This window comes from Propithecus coquereli, unplaced genomic scaffold, assembly GCF_000956105.1.
Source record: "Propithecus coquereli isolate 6110/MARCELLA unplaced genomic scaffold, Pcoq_1.0 Scaffold239, whole genome shotgun sequence".
Taxonomy (NCBI): domain Eukaryota; kingdom Metazoa; phylum Chordata; class Mammalia; order Primates; family Indriidae; genus Propithecus; species Propithecus coquereli.
The window spans coordinates 2,139,159-2,157,472 of NW_012147941.1; the positions used below are offsets into that span (position 1 = coordinate 2,139,159).

The following is an 18,314-nucleotide window of genomic DNA, read 5'->3' on the forward strand; positions in this document are numbered from 1 at the left end:
ATGGAGGGAGAAACTGCAGAACAGGGACTGACTTACCCAAGGTCTTATAATTTGTGAGTGGCGGGTCCTGGGATTTGAACCTAGACAATGTGGCTATCCACGTTAGGCAGCCCCTGTATTTAGCTATTATTCTTCACTGCCTCCCCAGGGCTGGGCCTTGGCCACAGGCTCTCCCAGGTGGTTTCTACCAAGGACTCTTTCCTGGTATTGTCATGTTGTAACCTTCTTCAGGCCATGGAGGATCTCAGGGCTGACATTTCTTGGCCTTCCTGGGATCTGCTGGCACCCAAAGACTGGGCTGGCACCAGAGTCTGGGCTGGCACCCAAAGACTCACTGAGGATGGGAGTGGGGGAGAGTCAGAGAGTGTGGAGGATCAGAGCACACCAGTGAGTGCTGCCTTCAAGACTGGAAAGGACTATAGGTCTTGGGGTTCCGGCCTGGGGGCATCTGTGGAAAGTCCCTTCACCAGCTCCACCCTTTCCCTCTTTTCTTCTTTTTACACTGAACCTGTGGTGTTTTGAAAGAGTGCTGGACTCAGGTGTTACAAACCTGACTTAAGTCCTGGATCTGCTTGCTAATAGCTGTGTAACCTTGGACAAATGGCTTTGTATCTCAGAGCCTTGGTCTTTTCACATGTAAATGGGAATGAGAATGGTAGCTACTCCAAGTCCTGTGCAGCAGGACTTGGAACGTTGTTAAACCTGGGCAATTGGCTGTGAACTATAGAGAGCTGAACAGTTGGGAGGCATTATTGCCATTATTCTGATCCTTGCTCTAAATGCTATTCTTCTTTTTGGTTATTTCTATTATAGCTGATGTTCTGCTTTCATCTGCTTCTAGATGACACAAGGCCCCTGGACTTCTCTGAAGGCTCTTCCAGGCTTTTTTGTCATCTTCCAGGTGGCTGGACCTGTGCCTGGAGACTGTGAGGTACAGAGAACTCAGTTTAATGTTGCCACCCTCAGTTAGGATAATATCACTCTATTATTTATTTATATTTATTTATTTACTTTTAGAGACAGGGTCTTGGTATGTTGCCCAGGCTGGACTGCAATGGCTATTTCACAGCCACGATCATAACACACTTAGCACCAAACTCCTAGGCTCAAATGATCCTCCTGCCTCAGCCTGCTGAGTAGCTGGGACTACAGGTGCACCACCACACCTGGCCATTATTATTTTAATATACTTTTCTGTGGAAGGATAGCATACCTAGAGAAAACACACATCATGAGTACTCAATGAGTTATCACAAAATAACTATAATACATCTGTATAACCCTTGTAACTACCACCCAGTAAAGAAATAGAACATCATCCGCACCCTAGAAGCCCTCATTGTTCCCACCTCGTGCCCCCTCCTTCCTCCTGTCACCTCTGTCCTCCTCATGGCTTATCTGTGTGTTGTCAGAGCACAGTACAAAGCCTTGTTAGGAGATCCAGTAAATATTTGTTAAACTGAGCCAAACCTCTGTGAAATTACTTGTGATCTTGAGCTAGTCACTTTGACTTTCTTGGTCTTAATTTGCTCTTCTGCAAAACAGGGACAGCACTTCAGTAATTTCAATAGCTCTCAACCCTAGTTGTGCATGAGAGCCTTTGAAAAAATATCCACCCCTGAAGCAACTGAATCTAAATCTCTGAAGGTGGGTCCCAGGAAACGGTATTTTTACCGTGTATAGCCATGATCTCTTGAACTCTACCAATTCCATCCAACACCATAGTTTCAAATCTCATTTCCACCACTGTTGTGGGTTGAATTGTGTCTCCCTAAAAGACACTGAAGTCCTAACTCTTAGTGCCCGTGAATATGAACTTATTTGGATAGGGTCTTTGAAGATGATCAGGTTGAGATGAAGTCATCAGGGTGGACCCCTAATCCAATCTGACTGGTGTCTTTAGAAAAAGGGGAAATCTGGACTCAGAGACAAGAGACACAGGGACAATTCCATGTGAAGATTGGAGCTATACTGTCACAACCAAGGAATACCAGATATTGCCTGCAAACCACCTGAAGGTAGGACGGGGCATGGAACATGTTATCCCTCACAGCCCTCAGCAGAAACCAACCCTGCCGACACCTAGAGGTTCTGATCTCTAGCCTCCAGAACTGTGAGACAATAAGTTTCTGATGCTTCACCCACCTAGTTTATGGAACTTTGTTACAGCAGCCCTAGTAAACTAACACAACTATTTACATACCAGTTAAGGAACTGTCTTCATCTGTGTCTTCATCTGTAAAACTGAAACCATAATAATGTGCCAGAGTGCGTTCTAAACACTTTACATGGAGTGTCTCTTTGTCATCACATTAGTCCTCTGATATAGGTACTTCTGCTATCTCCACTTTACGGATGAGGAAGCTGTGAAACAGAGACGTTAAGTAACTTGCTCAAGGTCACATGGTAACTGAAAACATAAGATATCTTTCACAGGTTACTGGAAAGCCTTCATGAGACTGCAGCTGTGGATGTGAAGTGAAAACACTTTGTAAATAGTACAGCATTTTACCCACGTTAGTTGGAATCTCTGTAGATTCAGGACTTTTTTTTTTTCTTTTTTTTTTATGCCATCTCTGGCTCTTCTTCCTCTTCTTACGCGGTACTTCCTTCCCTTGGCGACAGGGGCCGCTGCACTGCGCGGGCGCTGACAGGTCGCTCTAGCCTGCGCGCCGGCTGCTCGCTGGTGCCTATAAGTGGCCGCGCCGGGCTCAGGCAGGCATCAGTGCGCTGCCGCCGGGGCGAGGGCAGGGTCTGGAGCTGGACGTGCTGGAGCTGCAGCTGGGCCGGGGCGGAGCGCAGCGCCGCGCCGGGGCCACAAGGAGGGGCGTGTTGCTGTTGGCCCACCGCGAGCCGCCCCCAGCCCGCGCCCAGGCGCCTTCCCGCCAGGCCGCCTGCCTCCGCCTTCCGCCTCCCTCCATTTCCCCGGAATCTAAGCCCGGCGCGCCTGGACCCCGGCCCTTCTCTGGGTGGGAAAGCTCTCGGCCGCTTTCCGGCTTCACTCCTTCCTCGCAGACTGGGCTCCCAGCCTCCTCTCTCCTTTTCCTGGACCGGGTCTCACCCCCGTCGGTCCCCTTCCTTTAGCTCAGGCTCCCGACCCCTTCCCTCAGCCCACAGTCCCAAGCTCCTCACTCACTTTCCTCCGCCAAAGGTCCCAGCCTTTGCTCTTCCTTTCCCTTGGCCGGGGTCCTGCCTATCCTGTCCCTTCCTCTGTCCGCAGGGCTCACTCTTCCCCTCTTCCCCTCTCCCAGGCCTGGAGTTCCATACCTTTCGTCTCCCGTGGTCCTACCTGGATCCTTGTCCCTCTTCCCTAGTTTGGAGTTCCAGATTGCGAACCCAGCCTCCCTCCACCCCCAGGGGAGTGCTTCCACGAAAATACCTCTCTAAAACATGAACTTTTTCTAGAGACTACTCCAGTCTCTCTTCCCACTTGCTGACTCCCTTGCTACCTATGTGCCAGGTTTTGCTCTCACTTATCTAAGGGTTGAGGCCTGCTGGGCTGGGGAAGCAGCATGATGCATCTGTGGTCTGGCATCTGTGGCCTCTCTCCACCTCGAATCTTTCCTTCCTTACTTGTGGCGGTAGCCTTGGTGGGGCTGCTACCTGTTCTCAGCAGCCATGGCCTCCAGCCCAGCCCTACTGCCAGCACCATCCGAGGCTCAGAACCACCCCGGGAACGCTCCATTGGGGATGTCACCACTGCTCCACCGGAGATCACCCCAGAGAGCCGCCCTGTTAACCATTCCGTCACTGACCATGACATGAAGCCGAGAAAGGCCTTTCCAGTCCTGGGCATCGACTACACACATGTGCGCACACCCTTCGAGATCTCCCTCTGGATCCTGCTGGCCTGCCTTATGAAGATAGGTAAGTCCAATTTGCTCTGCTGCTACCATTGCCACCAGACTGGTGAGCTTCTTGCCCCATCTCTTACCATTTGAGACTGCCTAGGAATAAGGGTCTGAACTACTATAACGTAGGCAGGCTCCATCCTGCCATCTTGGTCCTCCTCAAACTCCACCTGTGGTCTGAAGCCTTCCAAGATTGGTGCCAACATTGTTCACAGGAGAGAGAAGGATTAGAGAATGGGATGCTTCTGATACTGAGTACCTTCAGCAGGGCTTCCAGGCCTGGCAAGTCACCTCTGGCTGGGCCAGACCCTGAGGGGTGCCAGGCACCCAGCTGAGAGTGAGACAGAGAGGAGTATCTTCTGGCAAGTGGCACATGCTGCTCTGTCAACAGCAACCAGTACAATTTATTACAAGTTCAATGGGAGGGTGTTCCAGGATGGAGTATATTTCTACTTGGCCTGTTCGAGAAGTTTAAGTATAGCAGGGACCTGGACATAGGAAATTTACAATGTGGTGAAACACGAGGGATCCCCATATTCTTACCTTCCTTCATCCCCAGAGTGTTATCTGTCAGCTTTGCCTGCTCAGGCTGGTTAGGAGCCCCTGAGTCAGTTTCCGGCCCAGGAATGCCAGCCTTTATAGTCTATGGGACAGGGGGCCCTGGCAATTTCTGAAGTCTGCTTTGGGGGTGGAGGGAGAGAGGAGGAGGTGGAGGGAGAGAGGAGGAGGTGGAGGCTTGGTTTGACCCCAGCTCACCCCCAGGTTGGCACCCAGCTGTGTCTCAAGGTGCTGTCTGGGTCAACCAGACACCTTGGCCTGCTGCTCAGTCAAGTAGGCGAGCTACAGGGGGAGGGGCTAGGGGTGTTCTGGTCTGAAGAGACTTTGAAACATTCTTTTTGGGAGAAGGAAACAGAAAAAATTTACCCTCCCAGAGGGTTTTTCTCCCTGGGGGGCCTGAGCACCCTGTTCTGTTGGATTATTGGTGGAACTCACTGGAGCCTCCAGAGCTCAGATGTCCCTGGAAGTGGTGTCCAGGGGGCTTTGAAAACTGCCTATGCTTTTTTAGCCTGCCCCCAGCTAGCTGTTGAAGGCATGAGGTCCCGGGACTTCTCTGTCCCCTTTGCTTTAGATTTGGGTTTGGGGAGTTTGAGACTCTTGGCAGGAAGCCTTGCAGCTCTTTCAAGGACATGCAGGAGCTGAGTGGCGATACCAGGCTGGTGTGAGGCAGGCTCTGGGACATGCTGCAGGAGGGCACTGGTGCCTTTGATTTGATAGATCCAGGAGCTGGTTTCCTGGCGTGGGACTTTGGTGCTGAGCCGGTCCCAGTGGCAGAGCTTTACATGGAGCTGGGCCTCAGCACCTACACCCTTTTGGCAGCCAGCTTCCCAGAAAAAAAATCAAGGACTGGACAAGTGGAACCATATGTACTGATTCTGACATAAATACATGACCTTGAACAGCTGGGGCCTTTTTTTTGTAGGTCTCCTTCACCTGTGAAATCTCAGTTTGACCATACCAATTGAGTCATGAAACCTCGTGTCTTAATTTGTTGTAAGAAACTGAAGTGACCGTGATGTGTCATTTGACTCTGTGAGACCAGGAAGAGAGCTCACAAGTGCTGTCTATAAATTGCCTCCTCTCTCCAACACCTTCACCTCCCAACCACACCTGGCATTGTATTAGGGCACTGGGCTGGCGGGCACACACTGCAGGTCTCAATGCCTGCAGTGCATTGACAGCATGACCACAGACCCTACTCTGGGCAGTCAGAAGTTTGTCCCTGCAGGCATGATACTGCTAGTCCTAACGGGGTCAGTCTTGGCCTGCTTTGTCACCACCTGAGTGCTGTGCCCAAGACCATGGACAGCTGGGGAGCAGAGATGGTGCCATGGCAAAGATATCAGTCTAGAAGTCAGGAAACCTGGCTTCTCACCCCATCTCCCCCTGTGACCTTGGGCCAGTCATGCCTCCCTATCCATCAGTTGATCTTTGTGATCCCTTCCAGGTCTGATGTTTCTACCATTGCATTGACTCTGGAAACCCTGGCAAGTCACTCAGCCTTGGGCCTCAGTTTTTCCTGAGGCTGGATGTGATCTCCTTTGCAATTCCAGAAGTCTGTGTCTCTGACTTGGAAAGGCATTTTTCTGCCTCTGAAAATAGAGGAGCCCTAGCCTCTGGCCATGCTGGGGAAAGAGAATGGAGAGAAAGGTGGCCAAAAGATCTCAAGGGTCCCTGTTCAGGTGGCAAGAGTGAAAGCCCATTTTTTTTTTTCCCTTTCACCTTTGCAAGTGTAGAATTGAAGTTTTAGTGTAGAATTCAGCTACTGCTGTGCCACTTACCCTCTCTGATCCTATTTCCTAATGTATAAAATGGGAAATATAGCAGCAGATCTTACAGATTAAGGGGAAAAAAGGGAAATAATAGTATCTAGCTATAGTGCTGCTGATGTGACAATGACATAAATGAATGCATGTAGTCTGGGTGCAGTGGCACAGGCCTGTAGTTCCAGCTCCTTGGGAGGCCGAAGCTGGAGGATTGCTTGAGCCCAGGAGTTGGAAGTTGCAGTGAGCTATGATCGAGCCACTGCACTCTAGCCTGGGCAACAGAATGAGACCCTGTCTCAAAACAAACAAACAAACAAACAAAAAACAACCATATAAAGCTGATTTTGTATATACAGGAAGGTCTCAGTGAGTGGTAGTTGCCTCTGTTAGTATTTTAACCACCTAAGACAAATGCATCCCTACCTCAGCCTTCTACAGTCTTCCTCTAAGGCTGGGGGATTACAGATCTCTCAAACTGGCCTGGTGGCTCATGCCTGTAATCCTAGCACTCTGGGAGGCCAAGGTGGAAGGATCACTTGAGGTCAGGAGTTCGAGACCAGCCTGAGCAGGAGTGAGACCCCGTCTCTACTAAAAATAGAAAGAAATTAGCCGGACATGGTGGTACATGCCTGTACTCCCAGCTACTTGGGAGGCTGAGGCAGGAGGATCGCTTGAGCCCAGGAGTTTGAGGTTGCTGTGAGCTAGGCTGACGCCACAGCACTCTAGCCAGCGCAAGAGAGCAAGACTCTGTCTCAAAAAACAAAAACAAATCTCTCAAACCTAGGCTGCCACCAAATGTCCTTCCTTAAAGTGTCTGGGTTTTGGGTGTGTCCTATTCTTCCATTCACTTGGGCTGCCTCCAGAGCTGTTGTGGAGGGGGAGGGGAGATGGCACCAGTTGCCTTAGAGGGCAGAGTTGGGGGGTTGAGGTCATGCTTCCTCTGCACTTTCAGCTACCCAAGAGCCCAGGAGCTTATTTTGGGGTCTTGCCTCTTCTCAACATACCAGCGTGGGTAGTAGTTACGTTGGAGCCCTCATTCTGTCATGTTGGCAGCTGCTTCCCTTGAAAGGTACCCCTCTTTTAAGAACAGAAAGTGCTTTGTGCATTTCTTCCTATCCTAATCATGGAGCAGAGCCTCAGGTAGATTCCTGCAGAGACTGGTGTGGGAGGGGTAGGGTGGGAGCTGAAGTTCTAGAGTAGATGCTTCTAGGTTCTATTCTGCCTCTGACTCAGTGGGTGACATTAGGCAAGTCACTTCCCTTCTTTGGGTCTTTTTTCTCTCTGCGACAGTTAGGAATTATTGCCTTTTCCTTGGCCGGGAGGGGCTAGTGGCGTGAGGGGGATTCAGGCTATTGGGAGAACTGTAAGAATCACCCTAAGCCTTAGGATTAGGTCCATTCCCCACCCCCACCCCTCATTGTGGTTTGGACTCTGCATGAATTCTGCTTTGTTTCCAGTTCACCTGACTCCCAGTCCAGTGCTTGCTCCAGGGGACTACCTCACTGTAACCCAGCTCACCACTGGCATCCCTTGTGTTTATTTACCCATATTTCTGACCCAGAATGGCTGGCAGAGGCCCGGGAGCCCATAAAGCAGGTATTCATCTTGTCTCCTGACTGGGGACAAAAAAGGCTTCTTTTGTCCCTTTATATCCTATAGCTTTTTTTTTTTTTCCCCTTTTGCTTTTTGCAAGGCATATCCTGCCATCTCCTCCTTAGAACGAGTCTATGAATAGAGGAGGTGGGGTCACTGCTCACTTCACATATGTGAATATCAGACCCAGCAACTAGTTTCCTGTAAAAATGATACTAGAACTCTCCCACTTCTCAAAAGAGATGAGCAAACACCTTAAAGGTCACCTTGAAACTGTCTCTAGAAGCCCAGGTAAAGGCCAGCTGTGGTTGTTCATGCCTGTAATCTCAGCACTTTGGGAGGCCGAGGGGGAGGATGGCTTCAGGTAGGACCTGTGTCTCCCGGAGCACCGGGGCTCTTCAAGGGCATAAGTTGGTCAGATGGCCTGGACTTCATTCAGCTGAGCACCCATGAGGCTCGCGTTTCCTCTGGGTCCCAGCGAGCCCCACCCTATCCAGCTCATAAAAGAAAGACGTCATCAGAAACCCTGGGTTCTGCCCCTGACACTGCCTCTTGGTACCTGTGTGTCAATGAACCTTGGGGTTCATGCACCTCATTTCTCTGAATGTGACTTGCCTCATCAGTAAAGTGAAGATACTGTCTCTGCCTTCTAAGATCCAGGTAGAGATTGAATGTGGGAATGCCCAGCTCATTGTAGCAGCTTTCAGGGCTGTTCAGTTTCCTCTCCTTTTGGGGGGTCTTCCCAGCCCACTCCAGCCCATGGCATTTACTTTCTCCCCCTGAACCCTGTCCCCTTATTGCTTATCCATAACTTTGGCATTAGGCCTAGTCTGCTCTGTGACATCTCCTCTGTGGGGGTATGTGTGTGCGTTTTAATAATAATTACCATTTATTGAGTATCTACAGAGTAGTGTCAGACACTTTATAAAACAAATCTCATTTAATACGTACTAAAATCACATGCGATAAAGGCTAGCTCTGTTTTGCAGATGAGGAAACAGCTCAGAGAGGTTATCTTCAGTGATGCTGAATTACGATTTACTTTCTATTCCAGTCTTGGCATAGCCTCCCAGAGGGGTGCAGCTGCGTCTTCTGCCTCTCGCGTTCCCCTCGGCAGATGCACACAGCCTTACAGTGGGCAGTGCCCAGCTCACTGCACCTGCGCTTGGGAATTATAGGACTCCCTCCAGGGGTTGCGCTAATGTCAATGGTGGGAGCCCTCTCCCTGCCCTGAGAAAGCTGTAGGTGTTCTGTGCCTGGCTTTGGGCCTGTCCTCTGTCCCTGTGATTCTATATGGGTGCACCCAAACCCTGCAATGAGGCTGGGTCTGTCCCTTGTTCTCTGGTAGTGACCATGACTGCCATTGCTCTGCTGGTGCCCTCATGCTTGCTTCTTCCCTGCTTGGGTAGGGGAATGCCAGCTAAAGGGCGGTTTTCTTTAGCTAGCAAGTGGTGGCTGACTATGACCTCCTGCCTCTGAACAGTAAGGGTGATGGGCTTCTTTGGGTTATCCTCAGGGCCCAGCAGGATCCCTGAGAGGCAGCCTCTGCATTGGGAGCAGGTGGCACAACTTTCTTTAGCCCTGTAAGGCAGGAGGAATTTATTAGTAATTCTCATTAGTACTGAAATTTGTTGCCAAAGCTCTTGCATGTGCAGTATTTAATTTTGATCTTTTCCATGGTCCTGTATGTTAGAATAGCACGTGGTATTGATGTACCCATTTTATATCTAAGGAAACTGAGCCTTGGGTCACTTAGCTAACTAAGCCAAGGTCATTTAGCAAGTAAGTGGCAGAGGACACAATCCCTGGACGTCTAACCTAAGGCTCCATCCTCTTTCCTACTGGGCCGACATACTGGGCTATTGTAAGGATCAAGGGGAACAAGAAATCCAAAGGGGCTTTGAGGAGAGTAAATGACCAGACACTTCCACATTGGTAACCTGGATGGCTTTCAGGAGGGACCAGATCCTCCTGTAGGAAGGAAGGGCTAAAGGAGCTGAGTGGTCTGGAGCCTTGGCCGGCTCGCTCCAAGTTCTTATCAACCCCTCAAACACACCTGTATTTGCATGAAGGAGGCATTTGGGCTGAAGTCAGACTTGGAACTGTCGTTCTCATAGCCTTTGTCTGTGAAGCAGCAAACCTTTGGAATAAAGGGCTTTTCCCTTCCCTCCAAGTGGCCTTATAGGCCCTTGGGGAGAGGACAGGAGAGGCAGGGAAGTGAATTACAATGGAGAACAAGAGACCTGAGATGCGGTCTCAGCTCTTTGCTTCCCAGCTGTGTGACCTTAGGTAAGGCACAACCTCTCTGAGCCCCCATTTCCTAATTGGTAGTATTTTTGTTTAATACTTGTTAATTATATTTGCTGCCCCTTATTAAGCTCCTATTTCAGAGGCTGTGTTAGGAAGGTACTTGCACAGCCAGAAAACATTGGGATTTAAGCCCACATCTGTCTGACTTCAGAGCCTGTGTTCTTTTCATCCTTATGCCCTGACTCCGAGGGCCTTTTCAGCTTAGAAATTTAGTTTTTCCCATAATCATTTTGAACTGTGTAGGTTTAAAGGTTTTAGTATTTCAAGTCTTGGCTGCTCTCTGTGGATCACTTCTTGGGTTTGGGGAAAAAACTGTGACCCACTCCAAGTCCCACTGTGAAACAAATAGCCTTTCTCATAGATGGTGGCATTCGGAAACACGCAGGAGTGACAGGGAACTGGAGCTAGGGGGCCGGAGGCTCCCTCTGGGAATGGCAGCCAGTGCTCAGCCTCCTTTCCTCCCCTCCCCCACCTGTCCCCTTTCCTTCGGAGGCATGGAAAGAAGGCTCGCTCAGCAAACCCAGGTCCTAGGTTATTCCTGAGTCATCCACTGCCTGTGTGGGCCTCATTTTGCAGCACTCACTCCCCCTGCAAATGTCTGAGTCAGACATGTCTCCCCAAGGTTGTCTGCACACACCGCACTGGGCCAAACCTTCTCTTTAGGTGCCGATAAACATCAACTGATACTTCAAGGCAGCCGGTGATTATACGTGGGTATTTTTAATCTTATAGACTATTCTAATTTTAACTGAACTAAGTTTTGGGTTGGACCTGGATCAGTGGGCTGTCCCCCTTCCCAGGGATCATGCCGACTTCATTTCCTTCCCCCTAAAGCGCATCCAACATGCAGGGCCGGTTTTGGGGTCGCAGGACCCAAGTCTTGAAATCTAATGCTATTTGCCGAGAATCTGGAGTTCCCCAAATTACCCCAGCAAGCTGTTTCCTGAAAAGATATGTCCTTAAGCAGCTCTGACTGTGGCTCAGGATGAGAAGGGCTGTTCCTTTTCAGGCCACCTTCCCAGTCCCTCAGGGGATACTTACCCCTAAGCCCAGATTTGCCTTTCCACAGTGCTGACCCTGTTTGAGACCAGGCCACCGAAGGTGGAGGGGTGACACACAGCTGTGCGTTAGAACCCACAAGTTCACCAAACAGTAAATAGCTAATACTTACGTGGCATTTGCTGCACACCAAGTAAAGCTTGAAAAGGCTGTTTCTTTGCCCTGGCCACCCCAGACTAAGAGCAGCTTATCGGGAGCCTGGGTCCAAGAAGCAGGCCCACTGAAGTCAGCCAGCAGGAGTTTAGCATGTGGCCCCTCGGGGAACAAAGAGGAATGAGATCCAGGCCTGCTTATTAGGAACTTCCAGTCTGCCCAGCTGGGCAGACTCCTGGCAGAGGCAAGGTGCAGAGGCCGTGAGCAGTCCCTGAGGACTGGGGTGTTTAGAGAAACCCTCTCAAAGGAGGTGGAACTTGAGCCCAACTCCAGAAGGATGGAAAGAATTAGATAAGCAGGCTATACTTAGTAGGGATTCCCGTAAGAATGTAAGCCTCCTGAGGACAGGGGGCCTTTGTTCACCCTTCTTATCTGTGCCTGGCACAGAGTAAGGGCTCCATAAATATTTGGGGAAGGGATGAATGAACAAGCATGTGACTGACTTCCATGAAGAGATAAGGTCCCTGCCGAAGCCTTTGGGGCAGACAAGAAACCAGTTTGACTGCTCAGAGAGGAGGGAGGGTGAGGGTTGCAGAGGCTCCCTAGCGCCAGACCGAATGCCAGGCCAGGGAGTTTAACTGAGTTCACTGGGAAAGTGACACTGACACACACAGATTGATGCTTTAGGCATCAGCCAGTGTTTAAGTGGTGCTGCTGCGCCACCTCCCTTGGCATGACTCTAATGGAGGGTCTGTGGGGGCATCCTCTCTGGGCTGGGTGGGGTCTCTCTGGGAAGATCTGGGTCTGTTTGGTCTGCCCTCAATTTGTGTAAGTAAAAGCGAGATACCAGAGCTTCCCTGGGGAGCTGCCGAGAGTCCTAATTGAATTAAGCTTTTTCTGGGAAGATTCCTCAAGCCATAAACCGCGCTGCGACTGTGAATTAATGAGACCAGTGGCCATAAACCATACAAGAAGGCAATCTTATTAATTTATAGTTATACCTGGACAGGTTTACTTATGACTTCTCTTTGCTTTTATGTGTGTTGGGGTGGGCTGGGGCCAAAATCTCCTTTCTGTGGCAGATTTATTTTTATAATCTGAATAAATAAAGCACGTAAAACATGTTAATGGTAAAACAACAAAAAACAAAACAACAACAAAAAAATAAAACCCAACAGTATGGAAGGGTATTAAGGTGAAAAGTAAAAGTCCCCTCCTCACTTCTCTGGCCACCCCCATTGTCATACTCCCCAGAGGTTACCACTGTTAACTTTCTTGTATATATTTTTAGAAATTCTCTATGTATATATGAGTATGTGAGTGTGTGTGCACATGAGGGCAAATTTAATCTTCAGAAAACCATTGCGTAGGCCGAGCATGGTGGCTCATACCTATAATCCTAGCAATTTGGGAAACCGAGGCAGGAGGATTGCTTGAGGCCAGGAGGTCAAGACCAGCCTGAGCAACATAGCAAGACTTGTCTCTACAAAAAACATTTTAAAATTAGCTGGGTGTGGTGGCATATACCTGTAGTTCCAGCCACTCAGGAGGCTGAGGCAAGAGGCTTGCTTGAGCCCAGGAGTTTGAGGTTGTAGTGAGCTATGACTGCACCACTGCACTCCAGCCTGGGTGACAGAGTGAGACCCTATCTCAAAAAAAAAAAAAAAAAAAAAACTAGCCAGATTGCATGTGCCTGTAGTTCCACCTACTTGGAAAGCTGAGGCAAGAGGCTTGCTTGAGCCCAGGAGTTTGAGGTTGTAGTGAGCTATGACTGCACCACTGCACTCCAGCCTGGGTGACAGAGTGAGACCCTATCTCAAAAAAAAAAAAAAAAAAAAAGCCATTATATAAAGGGAAAGAGCTCTGGGCTGGGAATTGGGGACCTGAATTCTAGTCCCAGCTCTGCCTCTTTCCTGCATATTGACCTATGGTAGGTCATTTGCTTCTCTGGGCCTTAGTTTACCTATCTGTTGATTGCATTGTGAAAGGCCCTTTGGGGCTTTCCAATGGGAAGAGCAGTCATTCCACGGGAGCCCCTGCACTGTTGAGGCCTGGGCAGACTCTGAGGTTGTCAGAGGAGGAACTCCGCTACACAGCCCCATCCTTTGGAGGTGGGCCAGTGCTGTCTTTGAGCCCCGGCTTCAAAGGACAGATTTCTTAAGGATCTCAAGGATCTCAGGATGACCACAAGATCGTGGTCATCTCGAACCCCAGCTCAGGGTTTTCAGATTGAAGAAATGGGCATTTATGTTTTACCGGCTGGGATGCTGGACGGATCAGAGCAGAGGAGGAGAGATAAAGGAAGCTGCTACCTTTTTTTCTTTTTTAAGAGATGGGGTCTTGCTGTGTTGCCCAGGCTGGAGTGCAATGGTGTGGGCATAGCTCACTAGAGCCTCAAATTCCTGGGCTCAAATGATCCTTCCACCTCAGCCTCCCGAGTAGCTGAGATTACAGGTTCAAGCCACGGCACCCAAGGGAAGCTTCTTGAAGGAGGTGGTCTTGAGTTGAGCTAGGTGGAGAAGAGGAACATCATTCAGGAGGGGTTGCTAAGGGATTCTGGCTTAGGAGGGAGAATGGACTGAGTGACCTGTTCTTCTAATATCTAGGTTTCTAAGATTCTTCCAAGTCCATGATGGAGTTCATGGACCCTGCAAAACAGTCTGCAGACAGTTGTATATGTGCGCTTTTATCAGGGGAAGAGGGCCCATAGCAGCCACAGATTTTTTTTTAAACATGGTTGATTATCAATGTGCAAGTAGCCATAGATTCTAAGGGTTAAGAGCTTCTGCCTTTTGTGCTGTGGGAATTTGAAGAAGGGTAAAGGACTGAGTAGTCTGAGGTGAATCCTTGGACGAGGTGGTACTTAATTCTGGGATGAGCAGAGTTTGCCTGGGGGGCTGCAGAATGCCCTCTAGGCAGGCAGGGGGAATGAACCCAGTCAGAATGAGTAAGCTGTGTCCTGAGGAAAGAGGAGGGAAAATGAGTCCTTAAGGTAGAAAAAAACTTTTCTGGGTTGGAGATCAAAGCAGAGGCAGCAGGCTCCTCCTGCACCGTGCAGGCGGGGAAGGTGCTGGCTTCCTCCTGCCCTCTGGGTCTGCTGGGTTGCCGTGGGTGAGCCCATCTCACACCCCAGTAGGTGACTCAGGCCTTCCGCCCTTTTTCCTAAAGTGCTTACAGCCCCAGCTCACCTCCGAGGCTCTGTTAGGGGAGACAGCCACCTTTGAGGCAGCAGACACACAATAAAGAGCCTCTGAAAGTGGTCTGGCTTTGAAGGTACAGTGCTAGGAAGCCCTCTCTGGCCTCTGCTGTGTCCCTGATCTCTGCTCTCCCTGTGCCAGGGAGTGAAAGTATAGAATATAATGCCAAACGCAGTGGCTCATACCTGTAATCCAGCACTTTGGGAGGCCAAGGCAGGAGGATTGCTTGAGGCCAGGAGTTCAAGACCAGCCTGGGCAACATAAGTGACACTGTGTCCCTACAGAAAAACCCCAAAACTTAGCCGTTGTGGTGGCGTGTGCTACTCGGGAGATTAAGGCGAGAGGATCACTTGAGCCCAGGAGTTGGGGGCTGCAGTGAACTGTGATTGTACCACTGCACACCAGCCTGGGTGATAGAGCGAGACCCTGTGTCAAAAAACAAAAACAAACAACAAAAATAACAACCAAAAAAAACCCCAAAACGATATTCTAACTCTAGAACGTTAGAGGTAGAAAGAACCTTATCATAGCCTGTGGGGGGACTGGAGATGTTTTGGTCCAGTCCTTCCATTTTCCAGTTGAGGCCCAGAGAGGACTGGCCCCAGGGCACACGTGAATTAATGGCAGAGGCAGAGCTCTTCCCTGCTCTGTTAACTACCTGAGGGATGTCTAGGCAGTACAGTTAGGCAGTGGACCAGGAGGAGGGGCTGTGGTCTTTGGTCTTTGGCCTGGATATTGGTATCTGAGCATTGGCAAATCTATTTTCCCAGTGGGTCCTTTAAGCCTAAAGGCAGGCAGCTTCCTGTTGGGGTATTTATCAGGGAACTGTTCCTGGCAGGGAAACCACTGTGCCTTAGCCACACTGGTCCTTACAGGGGAACCAAGTACAGGGCTTGGGACCTTTGAGCGAGCCTGGAGACTTCTGCCCTCACCCACTGAATTCCTCAGGCCTAGTAGTCTGTCACAAACCAATGTTGAGCTTGGGTGCTGTGCTTTTTATAGCATCTTTTCCATCAAGCCAGGGAACAAGATTCTATCTCCTGGGTCCTAGGCCAGGGCCTACAGGAATCTGGATGCTATACCAGGTCGGCAGCATGCCAGCATTAGGCGGGGCCTACTCACCTAGCTGAGCAAAGCCTAAAACTCAAGTTACAGCTAGAAGGGGGAGGGTGAGCAGGCACCCCACCCCACCCTTCCCTTCCTGAGCGCAGCCTGCCTGGCTGGTGGAGGAAGGTACAAAGATGTATGAGAACTGCTTCTCTTAAGGAGCTCAGGGACTGGTCTAAGAAATGCGATACAGATGCAGAAGAATCAGGCAGTAAAAAGTGGGTGTGATTTGAAGTGCAGAGTTTCATGGGAGTTTAGAGGTGAAAGAGAGGCCTTCCCACCTGGGAGGATCAGGGAAGGCTTGTGCAAAAGTGATCATTGAGCTAGGCCTAGATGAGATGCTTGAATGAGATCTCACTGGGCACAGTGGGAAGCTTCTACTTGGGTTAGAACCTCTGGTTTGCAGATGAGTGTCCAGGGCAGTTCCCTTTGGAAACAAGCATAGTGGTCAGGAACACAAGTTTTACAGCCCCACAGACCTGGGGGGGCTGGACCTGGGTTCAAATCTCAGCTCCACCACTTTGTAGCACCATGACCTTGGGCAAGTCACTTACCCTTTTTGAGTCTCAAGTTGAGTATCTGTAACATGGAGTAACGCTTACCTGGCAGGGATGTCAAGGGGATTGGGGAGGTTTCTATGTAATATAGCACAGAGTTTGCCACATTCTGAACACACATAAATGGTGGCTCTTAGGAGTCCCTCTAGAATCAGGAAGAGAAATACTGGCTTGTTTTCTCTGGCTCTTGTATGTCCCAGCAACTGTATTCACTCAGCAAAACTTATCGGTGCCTTGCTATGCGTCCAGTGATGTGCTAAGTGCAAAGGTGAGCAGGCTATGGCAAGAGAATATTGATCTTTTGGATGAGCGTACCCCTTAGGTGGCTAGAGCACTCCCCAACCTCTATCAGGAAACCTTTAGGGGGAGATGCTCTCATTTCTTTTTTTATAAATGAGGAAACAGGCCCAGGGAGGGAGGTGACCTGCCTAGGGTCCTAATGCCTGACAGTAGCACAGCTGAAGCCAGACCAAGGGCTTCCCATTCCAAATCCTGTGGTATTTCTCCTGCATGATGTTTATGTTACACTACCTAGGTGGAGCAGCAAGACCAATCACCTGAAACATTTAATGAGCAAGGCACAATTTTGTATGACATCTTGATGTGTAGCTATAAAAGCATTCAATTTTGTGGAGCAGATGATAGTTTTTAAGATAGGTCCAGCTATGGTAAGTGCTGGGTGAGCTATGCCGGTGTTAAGGGCAGAAGGTCTGCCACTTCCTGGCTGCATCACCCTGTCTGAGCCTCAGTTTCCCCAGTCAAATGGGGTAATGCCTGTAAAGCCCTGAGCACATTGTGTGTGCTCAGTAATGGGGGTTGCCACTATTCCTGTAGCACTGAAGGAAGAAGTGAGGGTGGAGTGGAGCCCTGGAGGATGGGGTTAGGTATATGGGCCAGAGGGCATTGGGGTGGGGCTGAATGTCACCAATACTGGGGTCGGGGTACAAATGCCACTGTGAACTGAATTGTCTGAGTTTGGTCTTTAGTTGGGAGAGGGGGAGACACAGGCTTAGCAAACATTGATTGGATAAATGCTATACTGAAGATGGAAAGATGAATAAATATAATCATAGCCTCAAGGGACAGACCGGCGTGTAAACAGGCACTTGTGGTGTGCTGTGAATTGCCACAGTAGGGCCCACAGAGCTGTGCTTACATGGGAGGCAGGAAGGCGGTGGAGCAGGGGAGGCTTCCCAGAGCTTTGAGCTGGGTCTTGAAGGTTAAGCAGGAGTTTGCTCATCTCACACGGAGGGGAGAACTGGAGAAAGGCACAGAGACATGGATAACGTGGAACCATTGACCTTTGCTTTTGAAATTCGTTGGGATGTTTCCAACCCTTCCACCTCACCCCCAAACACGCCTCCCCCACCTGCTTGGCCGGGCAGAGAAGGCGGAGGAGCTAACCACACCTGTAAGGGGGTGAGCACCTGTGATGGCTGTCCCCCTATGTAGGCAGTGAGGAGGGAGCTACCTACCACTCCGCTTATCGAGACCCTGCCAGGGCCTGGCCTTGTGCTGAGGGCCTCACATAGTGTATCATCGTTCGATACACCATGCAACAGCCCCGAAGGCTGCGAGTCTTGGTATGTAGCTTTATCCAGTTTACAGCTACTTTGGGAAAGTGGAATGGAATAATTAAGTGCTTAATGACTGCTGTACTACGCCCCAAAGCACAGGAGGCCTTTGTGGAGGGGAGAAGTGTGGCTTGAATGAGCAGGGAGCACAGGTTTGTCAGACACCTTTATGAGACCCTCCTAAGAGGAGGGGAGGTGGCAGATCAGGCAAGGACCATGACACCAGCTGAGGCTTTGAGCAGCAGGCATGGGCAGGCACCTGGGGGGAGGTCCAGCCAGCTGCAGGAGGATGTTAGTGATGTCAGCGAGCAGATTATCTAGAACCCCAGCCGAAGGGTGTAGACGTGGCCAGGCTCCTCAGGCTGGTGACAGGCATGGCCACAGGTATCGAAGACTTGCCCTTCACTCCATCTCCTTTTTGGCTCTCCCCGTCCACATGAGCATCTCCAACCCAGTGACTCTTGAGCGTCTAGCCTTGGAATGGTCTCCCAGCTCCACTCCTGCCTGCCTGTAATCAGCTCTCCACAGAGCAGCCACAGGGAGCTTTTAGAAATGTAAACCAGAACACCATGTTCCCCTGCTGAAACCTTTCAAATGCTTCCTGATAAACTCGGGAGAAAATCCAAGCAAAGTGTGACCCACACCTTTC

At 50.0% G+C, this 18,314-nt stretch overlaps 1 protein-coding gene across 1 annotated transcript in view; it reads left to right on the plus strand.

Annotated features, from left to right (window-relative positions):
• Positions 1-2,939: 2,939 nt before the first annotated feature.
• The window catches only part of SLC9A1 (solute carrier family 9, subfamily A (NHE1, cation proton antiporter 1), member 1), a 50,540-nt gene continuing 35,165 nt past the window's right edge, over positions 2,940-18,314 (plus strand). The window contains exon 1 of the mRNA XM_012646019.1: positions 2,940-3,867. Within this exon, the coding sequence (XP_012501473.1) occupies positions 3,513-3,867 (355 nt within the window). The 5' untranslated portion in view covers positions 2,940-3,512. The remainder of the gene's footprint in view (positions 3,868-18,314) is intronic.